General features: G+C 40.9%; 1 protein-coding gene across 8 annotated transcripts in view; it reads left to right on the plus strand.

Annotated features, from left to right (window-relative positions):
* Window positions 1–21510, plus strand: part of TPK1 (thiamin pyrophosphokinase 1) — a 245844-nt gene that overhangs the window by 211325 nt on the left and 13009 nt on the right. For 2 of the 8 annotated variants that reach the window (XM_010708245.3, XM_019613665.2), the window contains one exon: window positions 5058–5638. The exons of 5 other annotated variants lie outside the window; for them this stretch is intronic. In XM_010708245.3, the coding sequence (XP_010706547.1) occupies window positions 5058–5212 (155 nt within the window). In that variant the 3' untranslated portion in view covers window positions 5213–5638. Of the gene's footprint in view, window positions 1–5057; window positions 5639–8955; window positions 9288–21510 lie in introns of those variants that run through there. One more of the 8 variants, XM_010708242.3, reaches the window with a different exon arrangement.

Genomic DNA, 21510 nt, shown 5'->3' on the forward strand with positions numbered 1-21510 from the left:
TTCACTCTTTTGTCTCTCTATTTTTTATTTTTTATTTTTTTCAGGGCCTTTGCCCCTCTGTCACAGACTTACATCTAGGGATAACCTCGTGACAAAGAAAAACAGCGATTTCACAAGAAGGTTATAAGTTCAATAAAGGCCTATACTACACATAGAAAATACTGGAAACTTCTACTGCAAAAACACAATCTACCTCTCACAATCTCTCCACATCTGCTCGTGGATGCATGCTATTGCAAGGCAGGACTAGTGAGAAATATCAGTTTTAGTAAGCATTTATGATTTGGATGGTCTTGGTACCACAAGGCAAGCTGGTGAGGTTTGGCAGGTCATTAATTCTATCAGAGGTAGACTGACTTGGGAGAGTTTTATAGCAGAAGTGCACTCAATATGGTTAAAGACGCAGCTGGCGCAGGAAGCATCTCAAGAAAACATTAATCCTGTTTTCCTGGAGCAGCTGAATTGGTTTCTCGGAAGAAAACACTTCTGAACCCATCTCTAACCGTGATCTGAAGAGCTGATCAACAAATAGTTATTACCTGTTGATTACTGAGGAGAAAGCATATGAATATTGCTTTAGGTTCTTACTGCAAGTTACTTAGTTTTTTCCAAGGCATAGTGCCCATTTTGTTCTGTCACTTTTTTTTTTTCTTCTTCTTCTCTTGGATCCTTGGGTTACATGAAGAGAGAGTAATTTAGTGTGCTAGATATAGCTTACATTATTTTAGATTTTAATGTAATAACTGTTGAAACATAGCACACAGAATCACAGAATTGCTCAGGTTAGAAAAGACCTTAAAGATCATTGAGTCCAACCACAACTCAACCATACTACTCTAACAACTCACTGCTAAATCATGTCCCTGAGCACCACATCCAAACAGTTTTTAAACATGCTCAGGGGTAGTGACTCAACCACCTCCCTGGGGAGCCTATTCCAGTGCTTAATAACCCTTTCTGTAAAGAAGTGTTTCCTGATATTGAACCTAAACTTACCCTGACGCAACTTGAGGCCATTTCCCCTTGTCCTGTCACCAGTGAGAAGAGTCCAACTCCGCTCTTGCTCCAATCACCTTTCAGGTACTGGAAGAGAGCAATAAGGTCTCCCCTCAGCCTCCTTTTCCCCAGACTAAACAGCCCCAGTTCCTTTAATCATTCCTCATATGGCATATTCTCCAAGCCCTTCACAAGCCTTTCTTTGGACCTGCTCCAGCAGCTCAATGTCCTTTCTGTACTGAGGTGCCCAAAACCGAACACAAGGTGGGGCCTCACCAGTGCCGAGTACAGGGGCAGGATTACTTCCCTAGTCCTGTAATGTAAGCTCTTACAGGAAAGAAAAAGAAAGCTGTTCGATTTTTGTTCACTTAATTTATGTCTCTCCTCAAGATTTAGCTCAGTACTGCATAGCAAATAAGATGACTAAAAATGAAGCTGATTAACCCAAGAGTTAATAACTTGTCAGTCATTATAACACTCCTACTATAAAACTCTCCCAAATCAGTCTACATCTGATAGAATTAATGACCTGCCAAACCTCACCAGGTCGTAGCATCAAGACCTAGTCAGTAAACTACAGGTGAAGGGAGAGAGAAAAGCAGGTGCTAGGATAGTGATGTGAACTCAGAGAGTTTTGAAAGGTCAATTTATAGTAGGAACTATGACATTCATTTTGTCAGAGAGGACTTTTGAGATTGACTGCCTGAAATCATGTGCTGAATTAGTACCGCAGGCACTAGAATTAATTAATGGATTCACATATGTAACTCAGGGTCTATCTCCGTTAAACCAATTGTAAGTATACAGAGTGTCTCGCTCCAGTTTATAGGAGGGAGATAAGGTTCTTTTAATATTTGTATACCCAGCGTGAGATTAAGAAACAACAGTTCATATGTTAGTCCAACCAGTTTATTATAAATCTTAATCAGGGAGACGGAGAAGGGAAGGAGGGTGATAGAAAAAGATAGGAAAGAAGCAAGAATTGCATAAAGCGGGGATAGTCACCACCAGGATCCATCAGCGGTCCTGTTGCACGCCATTCCGATGGTCCAAGGCAAAAGCAGCAGGGGGAGAGCAGCAGCAGCATGGCCGGCCTTGGGCAGCTAGCGGGTACCAGGAGGAAGTCGCAGAGCCAATCCGGGAGGAAACAGCAGGACTCAGGTAGCAGGCCCAGGAGAGTCTGTCAGCAGGCAGGAATTCCATAGTGAGGAATCTGATGGCAGACACCTTTGTTCTTCTTCAGCGTCGTGGTAGAGCACAGAGCAAGTCCAGGAGAGAGAGATAGGTGTGAGGCTTCTCATGGCAGAAACCTCTTCTTCATGAGAAATCTGTTGCCAGAAAAACCTAAACCTCATGGTTTTTGATTCCTCTTTTATCCTACTTGTTCTCCTGCCAACCTGACGTCCCTGGGTGCTTGAGCAAGAGTCATGTGCAGCACTCCCTGAGGTGGCCATCATCCTGAGATAAGTCCACACAAAAGACCTCTTCATGGCCATTAAACTGCAGCTTATCTCTCTCTCCTTGCCCCTGGCCTTGTGCATCTATGTCAAAGGATTTCTCAACCCTTGCCCAGGACTTGTCCATCAAAGTTCTCCAGAGAAAAGATTTCACAACCTTTGCCCAGGACTTGCCTGGATTTGTTATCTGTGTCCCCAGCAAGTTTTGAGACAATGAAAATTAAATAATCTCTTACACAGAGCAACCATCTGATCTGAATTAGAGCTTCTTGCTTCTGTACTGCTGTGCTCTGCTGAAAAAAAAGAATGTTTTCACTAGAAATGATGTACTTGCTTCAAACATTTATATTAACCAGAGTACTTGCATGGGGATTAAGCCTGGTCTGTTTTACAGAGACATACGTTTAAATGCAAACGGGGAAGGAGTCATTTTGGGATTACTTCATCAAAAGGGATTGCTGTGCAAGCCCTTAACTTAAATCTTTACATCTTCCGCTGAGACTGTGTCCTTTGTGTGCTTCTGATGCAGCAATGGGAGAAGTACTTCACTGCCTTACCCTCCCCAAGCAGACTCACTACTGATGCAGTCAGAGCAGTATACACCTTTATGCTTCCTGTTGTGCTCTAGATAAGATTAGCTTTTTAGTCCCAATTGTTGGCTGAGCTGACCTGACTAATGTTTTTATTGGAAGGAATTAAGGGGCAGACAATGCAAAGACCTGCTGTGCCAAGCAGGTGAAATGGAGAGTTTGATTTGAGACACACCTGTAGTTGAACAGAGACAGATGTCTGTGAAGTTCAGACCAAATGTCAGGGTCAGCGACTACTCAGAATCTGGAACAGTTGAATTTGCATTTCCTATTCATTTTCAGGTTGTGATCAACACAAAAATATTCACATACCAGGTTGAGTTAGCTTAAGTCATTCCCTATTAAATCACAGCATTTCTACCAAGCTGCTTTGATTGAGCTTCTGTCTGCATGCAGGAGGTGTGCCCCAGGTGAGCAAGTTGTTGCAGTCGTGATTCATCAGTCTCATTCAAATAAAGATAAGTAAATTGGAAAAGTGGTACTATGCAATTTTTGTCTTCTTTTTTCTACCTCTCCACATTCACATTTGTCATGATTTTATGATTTTTTGTTATTGGTATTCCACATCATAACATCACATAGTGCACTAGGAGTTAAAGTGTTAATGCTCCAGTTCCAGGTACCTGTCCCAGAAGAGAAGAAGAACTACATTCCCCAGAAGATTGTTCACTGTGTTGTTATCATTTCTGCTCAGAGGGAACAGATATAAGGCCTTGGTAGGTCACCAGACCTTCCACTTTTCGATCATCAGCCTCCCTGCTGTTCATCCCAACTGCACACATTGCCTCAGCACTATCATAAGGCCTACAACTTTCAGATACTCTCATTACATTTGATTTATTAGCTTTGATTCTAATTATATGGTATTATAACGTGTTATCTTGCATTCTCATACCATATTTAGTTAATTAGTTTGTTTCTTCTCAGATCATTGATACTCTTTTTAATTATTTTTGGGGTCCCCTGTTTCCCTTTTCCAGAGGTGTGGATTCGCAAAATCCTGCTAGTCTCAGAACCAGGCCGAAACAGCCCGTAAACTTTTGACAACATTGTAAAAGATTGATTTCCAAAAGACAAGATAAATAGGGAAACCTGATATATGAAAACACCAGTCTGCTAGGAATTTGTGTCCTGATTTCACTGTGGGGAAAATTGTGTTTGTTCTATTTTGATTTTTGAACAGGGCAATGTCTGGCCAAGTGTTGGGCCAGCATCAACTATTTGCTTTAGTGTTGTGGTTTAACTCAGCAGATTGCAGAGCACCAAACAATTGTTCACTCACTTTCCTCTCTTCCCCATGGGATGGGGGAGAGAATTAAAAAAAAGCCACCAGAATAGGACTTGTGTGTTGAGATAAAACTATTTATTAAGATAGAGAAAAGAAAAAGGATAGTAGTTATGACTATATATATATATATATAAATATGTGTAACAAGTGATGTACAAGCTCTCTTAGAAGTATACTCTCCATATCCCCCAAACTGATGCCCATCTAGCCTACCAAGCACCAGAAGAGAGTTAGATGAATTTCTATCCCCTTCAAAACTCCTTCTACATGATGTCATATGTTATGTAATATTGCTTTGGCCAGTTTGGGGACAGTCAGCTGTCCCAATCCTGTTCCCTCCCAACACCTTGGGCCCTTCACTGAGAATGGCCTTGGCTCTGTATAACACTGCTTATCAGCAACTATAAACATCATTGTGTTATCAACATTGTTTCTCTCCTTGAATTAAAAACATGGCATCATATCAGAAATTCTGAAAAAAACAATTCTATCCCAGCTGAAACTAAGACATTTTCCTATATAAAGAACGACGAAAGGCATCAAAAAGCAGAAGAAGCAAGATTTTTTTTGCATCCTTCAGCAAAGTGGATCACACCGCTCCCTGTGAACAGCAATCTATCTTGCAGTTCAGAAATACTTGGTAACCTTTCTGGAGACTGCAACTCTCTGTAGATCTTTGTTGCATTTTTGTGAAATTTTTTTCTCATTCAAAGTTCTCATCCATAGTGCCTGTTCAGTCAGGAGTGAACAAAAGGCTGTATACCAAAATCAAGCAAGCTCCTCCTGTTTCTCACCTTGTGAATTCAGCATCACGGCAACTTGAGCTGCACATTGGACAGAAACCTTTCAGTGCTGCTGGGATAAAAATGGTGCAGAATTAGCTTCAGGATATTTCACAGGCAAAAGAAGTCACAGAATCTGATTCAAAATCCCTAAGTAGCAAGTAAGCAAGACAAAAAATGGCTTCTGAACAAATGATTAAAATGATATCTTAATGGATGAGTATAAAGGAGGCAAATAATTTCATGTTCACTGTTCATCTGTTTAAAGTGACTAATTGGGACTGTTAACAATGCTTTTTATGTTGCTGTTGTTGTTTTTGTGAAATAAAGCCACATATTGTATGTATATAAATAAAATCCACAAATAGCTTATTAACTATATTAACTGACGTGAAAAAGTATTTTGGTATGATACTAAAGCTTATTAATCAATATTTATATAGCTTTTCTTTGATTGCCAAATGTTTTGTTTTGGTTTTTAAAACAAAATTGAATCTGTCATTAAAAAAATCAATTCTTGATCAAGTGCCTTATGTCAAGGGTCATTTGTTACATTCCCATCCCTCTCACTCACCAATAAAGAAGTAAAATTCTTATTTTCCTCTTATGGTATCACCAAGCCAAAGCAGCCACCAGAAGCTCCTGCTCAAAAGTATTGCTGCTGCTGTTGCCATAGCAGTGAACATCACTTAGTGGTGGAGTGTTGGAGAATCTTTCAAAATAGTCTTTTGCTTTCTATTACTTTATTTTGTTAGTGAATACAACTCTTCAGTGGGTGTACTGGAGCTGACAAAGAGCTGATAAGTCTGCTGTGTTTCCCTTGTCACTTGAAAAGGAGTAGGGTTATGAAGATAGGATGAGTTTTCACCCAACATAGATCAAAATCTTTTCTAATATGGTTTCGGTCCTTCTAGTATCTTACATTTACTCACGACTGAACACACATGAGGATGTTTATTTAGTGACTGGTATGAAATGTTCACATCTCTAGTTTATTTTCCCTTGATATTACATTTATTGCTGGTAAAAATTGGTACACTAGAAGCTGCATTGACACTGAATGATCTGTTTTCAAACTGGATGGCTACGGTAAGTGTAGTGGCTATTGAAGAGGACAATTAGGAGATTAATGGGATAACAGAAATATAATTGCAGCATGCTGTCAAGGAGGTCCTTGCTAAATATTCAGGTTGAAAAAACCCACTTACCTCCTTGCATTTTTTACATTCTTCAAAATGAGGAGAAAATACTCAATTTCCTTTAGCAAATCATGGTGAAAATCACATCAATATATCATTAGATACAGAAATTTATCACGATGATCTGTCACCCAGCACTTTCCCTCTTGCTAGAAAACACGTACACCTTACTGAGGAAATAAACTAACGGGAAGGAATGACAGTGAGGGGGTGGTGTTGAGCCACCCTCTTTTTGAGCTGAGCATTTGTACAGCTATGCCTAATAGCATAACTCTGGAGGCCTCACAGTCCTCTTCAGTGTGTTACTGGGGCTGGAGAATTTCAGCAGCCCACAAACAGCATTTATCGCTGCTTTCCAAAAAAGGGGGGAACAAAAGTAGTCATTGCTCATTCAGTCTGAACAACCTTGGAGATGTGTGTTCTACTTTATATATCTGTTTTTTTATGAAACAGTTCTTTAGAGAGGAGACTTTTAAATTTCATCTCTCTGACTCCTTGGGAAGAAAGGCCAAGGAACTCTGCTTTTGTCCTTTTCCACTCTTGAAGTGAAACAGCAAGCCTTTAAGTAGTTAAATTTTGATCTATAATTGAAAAAAGGCACTAGAAAGAAAAAACTGAAAGGCTGTTGTTATTCTGTTTAAGAACTGGAGTTCTGGTGAAAGATCTGGAGATCAAGTGGTTGACTTTGAACAGTCCATGTATCTAAAGAGAGTGGAATTGTAAAATGTTTATTATTTCATTTTCAAGTGAAAAGAAGTTTTTAAAATATTCCAAAGCATGAAAGAAAATGCATGAAAGAAATACTGCAATTAGTTGTCTTGTAGTTTTCCCTGGAAGCCTATCTAGGATCACAGTTTCAGGATATTAGTCTGTGACAAGCGTACAGCGAACTAATACGTGCTTGGCAGTGTTTCTTTCAGCAAAGTGATTTTGATTATCTGAAACTTGTTCCACATCTCTTGTCGAGTATATATAAGTAGCATTTATCTGAAAGCATAACCAATTACAAGTGGATTTAATTTCATGTGACTTTTATGGTTTAAGATGGTTTACTTTTTGAACTGTTTTGTTGTGCAAACTGACTGGAGTCACTTGTATTGAAAGCAATTGCACACAAACTGTACCACTGCACAGTGAGGTCACCCATATTCAAGACTTCGCCTATACTGGCAAATACAGACACGGTTTGGCACTTACAGACATTATACTGGCACTTGCAGACCCCAAATCATTTGTGTTAAAACAATCCATCATATCTAAGTAAATCAGCTCTAAGGAAATTAAATCAGCTTGATAGCAATACTGCCACTCAGACTCAGTTCACAAACTTTTTTTAAATTATAGAATTTAATTATTTTTCTTCTAATATTTACAGCTGATTCTGATACATTCTGATGATTCCGTGCTGATACTCACATCTGTGTAAAATCAGAATTTAATCCAAAAAGTCCAGCATTTGGGTCCTATTCTGGAAGAGAAGGTTTTTGTATTGAGAGATAGACAAACTGGTGTGCATCTCATTTCCAAACCTTGCCTTCCATGACTTTGTTACGCAGAGTTTCATGCACACAAGTAAAAGGAGAATAACATAACCTGTTTACTGATAATGGTAGTTCCTTTAGGCTGAATGCAAGCATGGCACGTTCTTATGAGATGCTAGTAAAAATTTATTTCCAAATAGCAGCAGCAAGTAGTGGTTTCCAGTACTTCTCCTGGAGCTCTGGAAACCGATATTTTACTCAACAGAAAGAGTAAGAGCCAGCTGGGGTCTGTTGGAATAAACTCTTCCTTCCTTGATGTATTTTAACAATTCCAGTTTTATTACAAGTGTCTTCAAGATGGTATCGTTCCCCTTTTTGCCTTGGTTTGTTTTCTTGTTTGTTTGTTTGTTTGTTTTGTTTTGTTTTCCCCCCAGGACTTCAGTTTTCCATGCTAGTGGTCCTGAACCTAACAGTGTGCAGAAGATAGGCTGAAGTGGATCATCTCTGTTGAGCATGTACTCCTTTCAGAAGGAAAAAGAGACTCAAAACTTTTGAGTTCCTCATGTTTCTAGTGGAAGGAGGTTTCTCTGGATGTTATCTTTTGTTTTAATACATGAAAGGCTGATGGAATCAATTACAGCTTCTTCTTCTCCTTTCAGACCTGAAATAAGAAAGCACAAAATCAGCAGCAGGTTTTGCCTAGTTTTTTTGCAACATACATCACTCAATTAGGATTACAATTAGCTCAGCAGTGCAGGAGAGAAGAGAAGGTGAGTTCTGGCTCATCATAAATATGCATGAGGAGTGCCCATATCAATGAGAGTGCAGACAGGGCTAGGCCCTGGAGGTTATATTCTCATTACATTACCTGTTCATACAGTGCGAAGGGGGAACAACTGCAGACTCCTAAACTTACTGTATTCTGTTTGGGGAAGATTAGGTTTTGAAGAAAAACATCCAGTAATTGCCAGAGAACTATTTATATAATCATAAACTTGTGTCAACTGATTTTAGTAAGGATTATTATTGCAAAAAAAAGCAGCTCTTATCTCTTCCACTGCACACATGCTGTGGTTATGAGGAATCTTTTCTTCTCTCTTCTGCTCCTTCACACAATACCCTGACTAAAGTCATTTCTCCTCCTCTCTCTCCCCATGTCTAGCTGTCAATCACTGTCACACTGCTTTACATCACATACATCAAGGAGAACAGCTTTTGCCGTCAAGTGAGCCAATTCTAAAGCTGCCTTCCTAGAGGCTCTGCAGATCGTGCAAGCTGGAGGAACTCAGGAACAAGCAAACTAGGCAATAACGAGGTTCCCAGAACTGCTTCCAACTGCCATTCTCTCATGCAAGTGTTCACATTGCACTGTATAAAATGCCTCTGGGGCCAGGATTACGTCCATCAGCCCAGGAAACAGAGCTCCTCTCCTCACCAGTAATAGCAGCCAGAGGAATCACAGAATCACAGAATGGCCGGGGTTGGAAAGGACCTCAAGGATCACGAATCTCCAACCCCCTCGACACATGAAGGGCCACCAACCTCCACATTCAATACTAGACGAGGCTGCCCAGAGCCCCATCCAACCTGGCCTTGAATACCTCCAGGGACAGGACATCCACAGCCTCTCTGGAAAAAAGTGGCATATTGCCTACATCAGTGATATTGCCCTGTCTGTCTTCTCCAAGTTACAGGAGCTTTCTCTGCACTGTGCTCAGCATCCCATGCCTTTTGAAGTCGATGATTCAAGGGAGGGAACAAAATTCTAAACAGTTTGCATATGATTAGTCAGTGAACTGCATGCAGTGAATTTAGAGTGTTCATGATGCAAGATAGGCATCTCCAAGGGATTTTTCTTTATCATTAGGTCTCTAGAAGTGTTCCTTCTCTCTCTCAAAATGGCAGTTTCACTCAGCTGTTGAAGAGTGAGGCTTTTTCTGTTCTACAGCATTGTTTGTAAGCCCTCATCCTGCTTCCAATATAGAGCGTGTATGTCTGTGCATATGTGGCCTCTGTAGGGCACCCTTTTGTGTCTGACATCAATATTACATAAGAGCTTTTTGCCTCCTCAAGTGTTCTGTGCTTTGACCAAGAGCCCTGTGACTATTTATGGGTACCTTTTCAAAGCAGTGAGCAGAGATTTATCTGCCTGGCCAGTGATAGTATTAGAAGTCATATAAATATTTTGGTTCACAGCTTTTAGGCTTGACACTTTTCTACTTACATACCTGTAAATGACCCCTGTACTTCAAAATCTGTATCATCAAGATCTCATTCTTGCTTGTGACACAACACATCTTGTTACACGCAGGTCTCTATGCTGCCTGACACAGAACTTCTCTGTGTCATGTCTATACAGAACTTGCACAAATTCTCCATTTCCCCCTAGAAATCTTGATGTTTCACCTGATGTTTTCCAAACTTACCTTCCAATAAAGCTCTTATTCCTGCTTGATGTAGAGCACCACTGCAAATTGTTGCCATTGGTCTCATGAGGTCTGCATTGCAGTGGGCTTGTATGTGAAGTTTTGATTATTCTTAAAAGAAGACTGCTTCTTACTAGAAGAGTTGTGTTGCTTATTTTATAGTAGCTGAGCCTTTTGGTAGATGAATGTGCCTTTAGTAACAAAATAGCTAAATCACTTCCAGTTATCACCAAGCCTGATGTGCCCAAAGCTTGCCTGAGACAAACTTTGTTTTTTGAGGATTTCCTTGGAGATATGCTGGGTGTTCTGATGTCACTGGGTGTTTTGTAGTGATATGTAGTGGTAAAATCCTTAAATTATGGTACTAAGAGGTACCTATCTCCACATCTCCACATCTTCCGAGAGGTAAAATGGAGTTGCTTTTAGACTTCTGCACTTAGATAATTATGAAAAGTGTATATTCTGAGTAGAATATCCCAAGGTTGATCTTCAAATGTTTCAGTATATTCTTGGGTATTTCTGCTTTCATCATAAGCACATAAGGAGGTATCAGAGAGATTTTTTTTTGCGTGATGTAGAATATTTAGTATGGGCAACTGTAGAACTCAAATGAAAAGATTAGAGCTATTTAACATTTTTACTATGAGCGCAAGTGATAGTTAGATCCATCTTTTAATGCATTCTGCAGCAAATTTGTTGTAACTATTGACATAAGCCTCTTAGCAGTAAAGGAATGCTTATAATTTGGAAATAGTTATGGGTTTTATTATTGATCTGCTTTGTTTGCATGTAAAAATTCATGTTGTCAGGATTCTTTTCAATTTTAAGCAAACATACCTAGATCAAGCAGATTTCAAAGTAATATGAGAAATAACACATTACACCTACAACTCTCCTCAAGATAGAAAGATGCTCTGTTTTGTTTGTTGTTTTTTTTTAACTGTGCTTGTTTCCTTTTCCAGCATTTAAGCTGCACCTCTGAAAAGCAGTATTACTATGCTATAGATGGAAGAGTTAACCAGAAACCTCTTAGAGTGCTATTCTTCCATCCTTCAGATATTCTTAAGTAAGATGTGAACTTAAGAGGAAATGGAGCTGTTATTGTTTCGAGAACTGACAGAAATGTTTCTGAAGTGACTTTTAGCAAAGTATGCTTTTCATGTGAGTTATGTCAAATGGCCAATGTCAGCTAAGATCCAATCATATTTAATAAGCATAACTTTGAATTCAAAATAAAATTCATAAGGGTGATTGTCTTAGCTATTGATAGAAATGCTTCTCCTACAACACCCCTTAGACACTGACAATTAGTGTGGAATGATGAATGTTCAAAGATGACAGTACTATCAGTTGAGAGCAGTAATGTTCTGCTGATTTATCTTACAGAACCTCACTGTAGCCTAAAGAAGGTCTTCTGAGGGTATATTTCCTTCCCTGGCAATTGCAGCTGTCAAGGTCTTTCAGCCCCAAGTGCTAGAAATTGTTAGCTATTGGCAGGGGCAGGAGAATTATAATGCACTTGGCTTAGCCCTTTGTTTTATTTGTGACTCCTGGATTTGTAATTACCTTCACATTTCTTGCAGTGCATGCCAGAGTCATGCCCTCCATACAGTAAAATGTGAGAGCCTACTGACTGCATCATTGTGCTACAGTGAGAGTGCTGCAAAGCATCTGCATCAGTGTGCTTGAAAGTTGAATCACATTTAATCAACCATGTTAAACTTTCAATGGCTTTGCATAGTGCCCTGCATTAATGTAACTTGGCCTCTGCCTTTGAGAGTCAAGAGCTTACATCATCTGCTCTGGACCATGCCTGACACAGGGCTGCATGATCCATACAGAAGACTTTGCTTCATGCTAACAGAGCATGGTCCAGCCCCAGGGCAGCATTCCTAGGGGAGAGACAGCAGGGGAAAAAACACTCCAAAGCACTGAAACCTCAGTAGTCCCAGGGCTTGGAAATGTACACGCCATTTCTGAACATAGAGGATGAACTGCTAGCCAGTTGGTAAAAGTGGGGAGGGAGGAGAAAAAAGGCTTTGCAGAGGTCAGGAGGAGGAAGAAGAGCAAGGCTGAGGGCACTGTTCTTACTGAAAATCATTACTGGATATCAGACAGACTGTTTCAGAGAGCACCACTAGCTCAAGGATCCTTAGCAGTCAGTTTTCCACTCAAATAAAATCTTTGGCAGTCAATAAGACTTAGAAGTTGTTTTCAATAATGCATCTCACTTTTTTTAATTATGGAGACAAACCTCTCAATAGAAGCTGTTTGCAGTTGCATTATCGACCACAAACCTGGGTCTTGTATCCAAAAACAGACTGCAAAAGCAAACAGAGAAGAATTTTAAATGAGCTTTTTGCAAACACAACTGATGTGATTCGTGCACCCCCTCTGCAGCCTTCCTGAAGCCAAGTGCTCCAGTGCAGGATAAAGGAGAAGCAGCAGATAATTTTGGCTAAACAGACATTTGTTGTGTTATGATAACTTACATTTTTGTGGGAAAGGAGGGAAAAAAAAGAGAAAGCTGATGCTGTGGCTTAGACAGAAGATTGCAAAGACGCAGTGGGCTAAGGCACAATTTCAGTGAAATCCTAAGTTTTTCTGAGGGCAGGACTGAGGGAAGCAGTCGGATCCGACCCAGTGACTGAACTGAGAACATAATTTGCTGTCTCCTGTTGGATTTCATGATCTGTCTCAGGCACATGCCCTATGCTGGATTGCCTGTGAGTGTGCTCAGAATAGCTGCAGCTCCATGAACATCAACACATGTTGCATGTTTACCATATAAGCTTGAGGATAAATGGGATAGAAGTAATGAATATTAGAAATGGCTTTATAGACATCAGAGGTACACAGGTGTTAGTAAACATATTAATTATTTGTTTAACAAAAAGACAAAGGAATAAAATTAAAAATCAAAATGCTTAGTTGTTCATATGCATACATTTTGTAGGGGGGGGACATTTTGTAACAGAAATAATTCTCTGGCTCCATCCTTGGAGTGGTATTATCCATATCCAGTTGTTTTTTCCTGAAGAAAGCAAACTGGCCTAAAATGCTAAGTAATCCACAGCACTTCTAGGGATGCAAATGACATCATTTCAGATCCTACTCCTACAGATACTACTCAGTGCACTGAAAAGAAGCAGTGTTGCCAGAAGGGCAAAGATAAGTGAAATCACTTTTCTATTAGAAGTACTATAGAGTTTATTGGTTGGTCACCTGTGCTCACCTGTCAGGGATGCCAAGCTGCTGAGCACATGCCTTGTAAGCTGCCAGTGGCTGATCAGAGTAGGTTTTGAAATACTAATTACCCACTCTCACAGAAGTGTTTCAGGCAAAGGCATAGCTGGTTTATTGATGGTACTTTTTGTGTGTAAGGATGAATACTCTGATTTGTTCTTTTCATTTTTCTAGGTAAATGTAATATCATGTTTCCATAAAACTCTTTTAAAGAACAGTGCCATTCGCTATTAAAGCTTGCATAATGAAAAGGTCTGTCAGGGATCTAACTTGATGCGAGTCATTTATTTGCCATGTAGTGCCAAGATTCAAGAGACTCTGCTTCTCGCACTTAACACCAGGCTGTCTCTGCTCCCTGCCGTGTCCCCCCTATCCTGGGGCTCGTGGAGCTGATAAAACGTGTGTACCTTCCTTCTGCATATGTCCAGTGTGAGGAAGCGGGGGTGGCAGCCTACAGAATTAGAGTAAGAATTTTGGTTTCAGAAACTCTCATTTTCTTTGATCTATTAGCATCAATTCCAATCATATTGTATTATATTTATTATCTCACATTCAGCTGCTATATTTAGTAAACTAAGTTTTTCCTGCAGCTCATTGCTTCTGTTTTCGTGGGCCCACCCCTCTACCTTTTCCCTTTCTCTCCCTGCACTTCCCAGGGCAGGATCTGTGGGTCTCTTTGCTCCTTGTCACAGACACAAGGCCAAACCAGGCTGAACCATGACAGTAAATCACTTTTACTTGTGTAGGACCAGTACAGCTTTATCATGTCAAGATTGGAAAGATACTACTGCAAATAGTTCACACAGTTTCGACGTCAGACTTTCTAAGCCACTTCAATTATGTAAAGTGTCTAAAGTCCGATTTTGAAGGAACACTGGAGCACATCTTGTTAGTGGTGCTAGAATACTGATAATAGGCCATGGAGACTTTCTGCAGCTAATGATTACTATTGGTTTGGGGGAAGCAGCAGTTGCAGCAGTGACTCTGGTATAGAAGCTCTTTATTTCCTACCTTTGTTTTTATCATCTTCTCATTCTAATTGCTCCCATGCAGCTGATATGACAGTAGGAGTTGCTGGAAATAAATGTGGAAACTTCTAACATCCACTTGCATTTCTGAAGGCTCACCCAACATGAGTGGTTTTTATCCAGGGCAGAACATGCCATTCCATTAATAGAATCACACAGAATCACAGGAACACCAAGGTTGGAAAAGACCCGCAGGATCATCCATTCCAACCATCCACCTATCACCAATAGTTCTCACTAAACCATATCCTTCAACACAAAATCCAAAGGTGTTCCTTGAACACCTCCAGGGTCAGTGACTCCAGCACCTCCCTGGGCAGGGCATTCCAGTGCTTGACCACTCTTTCAGATAAGTAGTATTTCCTAACATCCAGCCTAAATCTCCCTTGGCGCAGCTTGAAGCCATTCCCTCTAGTTCTATCACCAGTTACACGAGAGAAGAGGCCGACCCCCAGCTCACTACAACCTCCCTTCAGGTAATTACAGAGACCAATGAGGTTTCTCTTGAGCCTCCTCTTCTCCAGACTGAACAATCCCAGCTCCTTCAGCCGCTCCTCATAAGGCCTGTGCTGCAGACCCCTCACAGCCTTGTTGCCCTTCTTTGAACCCGCTCCAGGGCCTCAATGTCTTCCTTGCAGTGAGGGGCCCAAAACTGGACACAGTACTCAAGGTGCGGACTCACCAGAGCTGAGTACAGAGGTAGAATCACTTCCCTGTTCCTGCTGGCAACACCATTCCTGATGCAAGCCAGGATGCCATTGGCCTTCTTGCCCACCCAGGCACACTGCTGACTCATGTTCAGCTGAGCATCAGCCAACACCTCCAGGTCCACTTCCTCTACACATTCTTCCACCCACTCTGCCCCAAGCCTGTAGCATTGTCTGGGTTTGTTGTGGCCAAAGTGCAGGACTTGGCATTTGGTTCTGTTGAACCTCATCCGATTGGCTTCAGCCCAGCTATCCAGCCTGTCCAGATCCTTCTGTAGGGCCTCCCTACCCCCAGTCAGATTGAGACTTCCAACCAACTTGGTGCCATCTGCAAACTTACTGATGGTGTACTTAGTGCCCTCATCCAGGTTATCAATAAAGATATTGAAGAGGACAGGCCCAAGCGCCAACCCCTGGGGAGCACCATTCATGACCAGCTGGATTTAACTCCTTTCACCACCACTCTTGGCCCAACCCTCCAGTGAGTTCCTTACCTAGCCTAGATTGTACCTGTCCAAGCCACGGCCTGTCAGCTTCTGCAGGACAATGCTGTGGGAGACAGTGTCAAAGGCCTTGCTGAAGTCTAGGTAGACTACAACTACAGCCTTTCCCCCGTCTACCAGACGGATCACTAGATCATAGAAGGAGATCAGGTTGGTCAAGCAGGACCTGCTCTTCATGAACCCATGCTGGCTAGACCTGATCCCCCGGCTGTCCCGCACATCCCGCGTGATCTCCCTCAAGACAATCCTGCTCCATAACCTTCCCTAGCACTAAGGTCAAGCTAACAGGCCTGTAGTTCCCCAGATCCTCCTTACGACCCTACTTGTAGATGGGAGTCAAGCCTCCAGTCTTCTGGGACTTCACCAGTCAACAAAGAGCGCTGGTAGATGATGGAAAGTGGCTCTGCTGTCACCTCTGCCAGTTCCCTCAGCAGTCTCAGGTGAATCTCATCCAGCCCCGTGGACTTATGACAGGCCAACTAGAGTAGTAGGTCTCTGACTGTGACCTCTTGAATCATGGGGGGTTTAGTCTGCTCCCCAGCCGAGACTACCAGGTCAGAGAGTGGTGTACCATGAGAATTGTCTGACCTTTAAAGACAGATGTAAAGAAGACATTCAGAACCTTTGCCTTTTCCTTACTCTCAGTGGTCACATTCCCAGCCTCATCCAGTAAAGAATGGAGGTTCTCCTTGGTCCTCCTCTTACCATTGATGTATTTGTAAAAGAATTTCTTGTTCCTTTTTACTCCAGCAGCCAGGTTGAGTTCAAACTGGGCTTTTGCCTTTCTGATTTTCTCTCTGCACATCTTAACAAATTCTCTGTACTTTTTCTGAGTTGCCCGTCCCTTCTTCCAGAGGAGGTAGATTCTCTTTTACTCCTGGAGCCTCAAGAATACCTCCCTGTTCATCCACTCCAGTCTTCTCCCGCGCCAGCTCATTTTGGTGCTCAGGGGGAGAGCCTGCTCCTGCACTTTTAAGACTTCCTTCTTGAAGAGCAACCAGACATCTTGGACACCTTTACTCTCTAAGACTCAATCCCAGAGGACTCCCCCTACTAGTCTTCTGAACAATTCAAAGTCCGCCCTCCAGAAGTCCAAATAGCAGTTTTGCTGTTCCCCCTCCTGGCTCCATCAAGAATCGAGAACTCTACCATTTCATGGTAACTCTGTCCAAGACGGCACTCGACCTCCACATCTCCCACCAGACCTTCTCTGTTTGTGAACAGCAGATCAAGCGGGGCAGCTCCTCTTGTAGGCTCTCTCACCAGCTGCATCAGAAAGCTATCCTCCATACACTCTAGAAACCTCCTAGATTGCTTCTTCTGCACTGTGTTGTATTTCCAGCATATGTCGGGGAAGTTGAAGTCCCCCATGAGGACAAGGGCTGGTGATTGCGTAGAACTTCTCATCTGTCTCTTCATCCTGGTTTGGCGGTCTATAGCATATGCCCACCAAGACATCTGCCTTGTCAGCCCTTCTCCTGATCTTTGCCCATAGGAATTCAAACTTATCATCCCCAGCCATGAGCTCAGTTACATCGAAGCACTCTCTAATATAGAGAGCCATGCCACCACCCCTCCTTCCTTGCCTATCCTTCCTGAAGAGTTTGTAGCCATCCATTGCAGCACTCCAGTCATGTTTCCACAGTGGCAACTAGGTCATAGTTGGCCTGCTGCACAGTGGCTTCCAACTCTACTTGTTTGTTGCCCATGCTGAGTGCATTGTTATAGGTGCACTTCAGCTGATCCCCTTGTCTCACCCCTAATCCCATTACCGCTCCCCCATGCTCATCTCTAGTGGGCCTGGTTTTAACATGCTTTTGCTTTTTAAATGACATAGTTAAGGCTTGATAGTAAGTGCTTTCACTGCCATCTCCTGCACTCCCACTGGTATACAGCTGGGCACTCTGCTGGAGGCCCCTAGCTGACACCGTTCACCATCACTGGACTGGATACCGAGTCCCTTGAGCCTGGGTGGTGAGGAGTTCCTGGGCAAGATGGGGCCACATCTCGCTTTTGTGAGCTCGCTCATATGGATCTGGTGAGGTTACAAAAATACTGCTGTGTACTGTACAAACAGCTATCAGAAGTTACAGCACTTTTAAAACTGCCAAATGCAGTTTTTACTTGTTGACACCAAACTCTGTGTGGTCCTGTCCCCTCCAAGGAGACCCAGCCTTTGAAGCATTCTGTGTAGTATCAGTACTGAAAAAAGTTCATGTTTTATTGTACATTCCAGCTATTTGCAACTTCCCATTTTGCAGTTCCCACTGCACAGAGATCAAAGACACAACATTTCCTTTGTATGCGTTCATGTAAACCAAGACTGACTTCAGTGAAGTCAGAATAATGACAGGTGTAAAACGAGGAGAAATGAAAGGAAAATTAGTCTATCAACTATTTTTTTTATAGCTCATGCATTACTAATACTTCCAATTTAAATGCAAATTTTTGTTCCTAACACAGACCTTTAGGGAAGTCTTCTCTAGATAAACTGTAATAGGATACCAAATGGTAATTCAATATTTAACTTATATTTTAGCTTATGGGTCTTAATTTCCTATCATTTTGTTGCAACATTTGCTTATGGGAAAGAATTACATTGCTTATAATAAGGCTGATAATATTTAATTATATTTGTTTATTATATTTAATTTTTTTGATATTCCAAACATCCATGCAAAGAGTATCTATTTCTATTTTGAGTGACAGAAATCAGCAAGGTGTGACTTTACATATTTCAGGAAGTAAACAAGACACGCGTTTGAGAAAAAACAGTGTAGTGTAGCTATTGCTGTATGATATGTGCATTCTTGGGGTGTTTTGCTGTCAAACACTTGTGGTCACATCAGTAAGGCTCTGAGCTGTTGCTGAAATCGCATGGAGTGGGGACTCTTGTGTTACTGATGGCCAGAGTTTTTCAGGAAGCTTCCATTTGACTCACTATCTTTGGATAAAGGTATGGCTGTTCTGCCATTCTCACAACAAATTCACTGCCATCACTAAATCTGCTCCTGGGTAAGGAAGGACTTGCTTCTTGTGAACTCTTTCCAACATGACATTAGTTGACCCTCAGTATCCCCAAGTCCTCCATGGTTCTCTTACAGATGTAGGAATAACCAGAGAGCCTGCTCATTCAATTAAGCCTTTCAAAATAATGGCATGGTTTGCTTTTGCCACATATGATATGTGTATGAAGAAATTTCTTCTCTGTATATACCTCTCTCAAGTTCTGCTTAAGTGCAGCTTGTAAGATATGTATTCAACCTTAATGTAAATTCTCTTCTGCAGAAAGTACTTTAAATAACAGTGCAGTCATTTGAATGACTACAAGTCTACTAACACAGTCTAACACAGTTATTGAGGAGTAACCTGAGTTAGTGTTTTTGCAGCAGCTGATGGTATGAGGCAGCCAAATCTAGCTGCAATTGGAGTCTGTTTGCTCATTTTACAGGCTGAAAGTGTGCGGTGCAATAGTGGGCACATCAGTTGACAGCAACCTTGGGTCTCATTTATTTTTAGCACTGCCAGTGGAGAAATAAACCTCACAACTGTTCTGGAGATATAATCGTGATAAGGATTTTATAAATGTAATTTTAGGCTTCCGTTTTTTCTTAATGGCATTTTTTTGTGTGTTGTTATTATTATTATTATTATTATTGTTATTATTATTATTATTATTTCTAAACTCCTGACCAGTCACACTTCATAAGGTGACCATAGAGCTATGACTTAGTTATGTTCTTGTGTAACCCCCACTGCTCTCCACTGAGTCACAACCACCTAGACTCATTGCCACCGAGACACACTGATTTTATGAACGGAACGCAATGAAAAATAGCAGAGCTGTCCTGGAAGAGCTTGGTAGAATATTTTTTGACACAGTTTATTATCAGTAAACGCAGTTCTTTTGGAACCAAATCACTAAGCCAAACTTTAAGTGAAAAAGGGTCTAGTGCTGCTGGGATCTGGAGGGGACTTTTTTGCTGAATCACCTCTTTTCATCTAAATCAGCCCTTGAATTCTCTAGTGAGAAAAAAGAAAGAAAAAAAAAAAAGAAAAGAAAATCACTATCTTAAAGTTTCAACTACCCAAAGAAAAATTACTTTCATTACAAAATTGTAAACCTTCCAGGTCTTTTCCAGACTGAAATTTTATGAAAATCGCGAACTGAAATCCTTTTTTAACATCAGTTCTGTTACTTGTCAAAACTATAAATAGTAATTACAAGACAGCAAAAGATTGTTTTCTTCAGAAAACATTTCAGAAAAATAAAATCAGTGAAAATAGCTTTGTTTTAATGGGCTTTCTCCAAGGCATAAGCTTTTGCTAGAACTTAACAAAGCATACTAAAAGCTATTAAAAAAGAAAAGGAAGGGATCAAGTATGAACTGATAGAACTTTTCACTTTTTTGATCTTGTAAACTTCACATCATAGTGCCTGACAAAGTTAGAAGTTTTCCTGGAAGCAGTACATATGTACATCCTGTTATCTTCTTTACTGGTTTAAAAGTATTGCATAGAAAGCATGCATTTTTAATTGTGTTAGTGGAAAAGTTGCCTGGTTGTGAAATTAAGTAATTGGAATTTGTCCATTTGAGCAATGTGAATTACTTTTTTAATAGTCTGCATTTTTCACTTCAGCATTTCAAACTGATCCATGTGCAGAAAAGAATCTGAGAGAAAGCTAAAAATCTCCACCTAGTGGACAAGAAAACTTTTTATTAAAAAAGGAAAACAAGATTTTCACTTCATTTTATGCATGAGGAAATACTGCTTTAATTTGGTTTTATTAAGCTGCCATGTTGTTCTGAATTCTTGCCTTCTACAAAGCCATTATTTAAGATGCAAAGCCAAAATGGTAAGAATTATTGATAATCTTGAGCAAGAAGCAGTAAATGATACAAAATGAGTGGGTTTATCCAAACAAAAGGTAAAAGTTGATTCATAACGTTTTAGGATTTCCCTCTGTTCAAAACATACAGTAACTAAAAGTGATTGTCAACAAATATTTGAAACCAAACATCAAGTTATGGTGTTTCCAGGCAGGATTTAGTACAGGAGTGTCTGGGGTGTATTTTTACACAGGGAACTCTCCCCATGTGTTACTTCAGTTCTTTAAATGGTCTGCTTACCTTCGAGATGTGAAATTTGGCTTCCCTGGCAACCTCACCCCATGCACCGCTTGTAGCAAGGCACTGCCATGTCAGCCTCTGTTCTCTCTTCAAGGGGCAAACACCACAACTCCATTGTCCTGCTGTTTGTCAAGAATCCTGTCTAGCATTGTTATGTGTCCAAAATCATCCTGACAGGATATAGCAGATTTATTTTAATTGCATAATTATTGAGAGCTGTACAACTTGTTTTTTTTTCCTTCTTAATCTAGTGTACTGCATTGCAGTTATGCTGCAAACTCCCAGGGATACTCTCTCCTTCCAACCATATATAGCTAGCAGATGAAACCATTTCTTCAGTGCAATTCAGGCTCAGAATTTGTGGGAGAAGGAATGAGGAGAGGCAACTGCAGATTACTATATGGCATACCAAATACATTTTATGTCCTGCCTTTTTTTCTGACTGCTCCTCATTTTTAAGGCATGCATCAACTCTCCCTGTGTAGTTTACAGCAACTGGTGGACAGTATAATGTTCATTGCGTGACTGCATTATGGTATATGAGTTTATTACAGCCCACCTTTGCACACTTCTTGATCACCACCTGGCACCTGTCGTTTGGTTTGTTTCGCAAACTGAAAGAAAGGAAGGTCTTGGAGTTCTTACTTTTCTAACTAACTGGTATTTACTACAGCT

The sequence above is a fragment of the Meleagris gallopavo genome, chromosome 3 (genome assembly GCF_000146605.3).
Source record: "Meleagris gallopavo isolate NT-WF06-2002-E0010 breed Aviagen turkey brand Nicholas breeding stock chromosome 3, Turkey_5.1, whole genome shotgun sequence".
Lineage (NCBI taxonomy): Eukaryota > Metazoa > Chordata > Aves > Galliformes > Phasianidae > Meleagris > Meleagris gallopavo.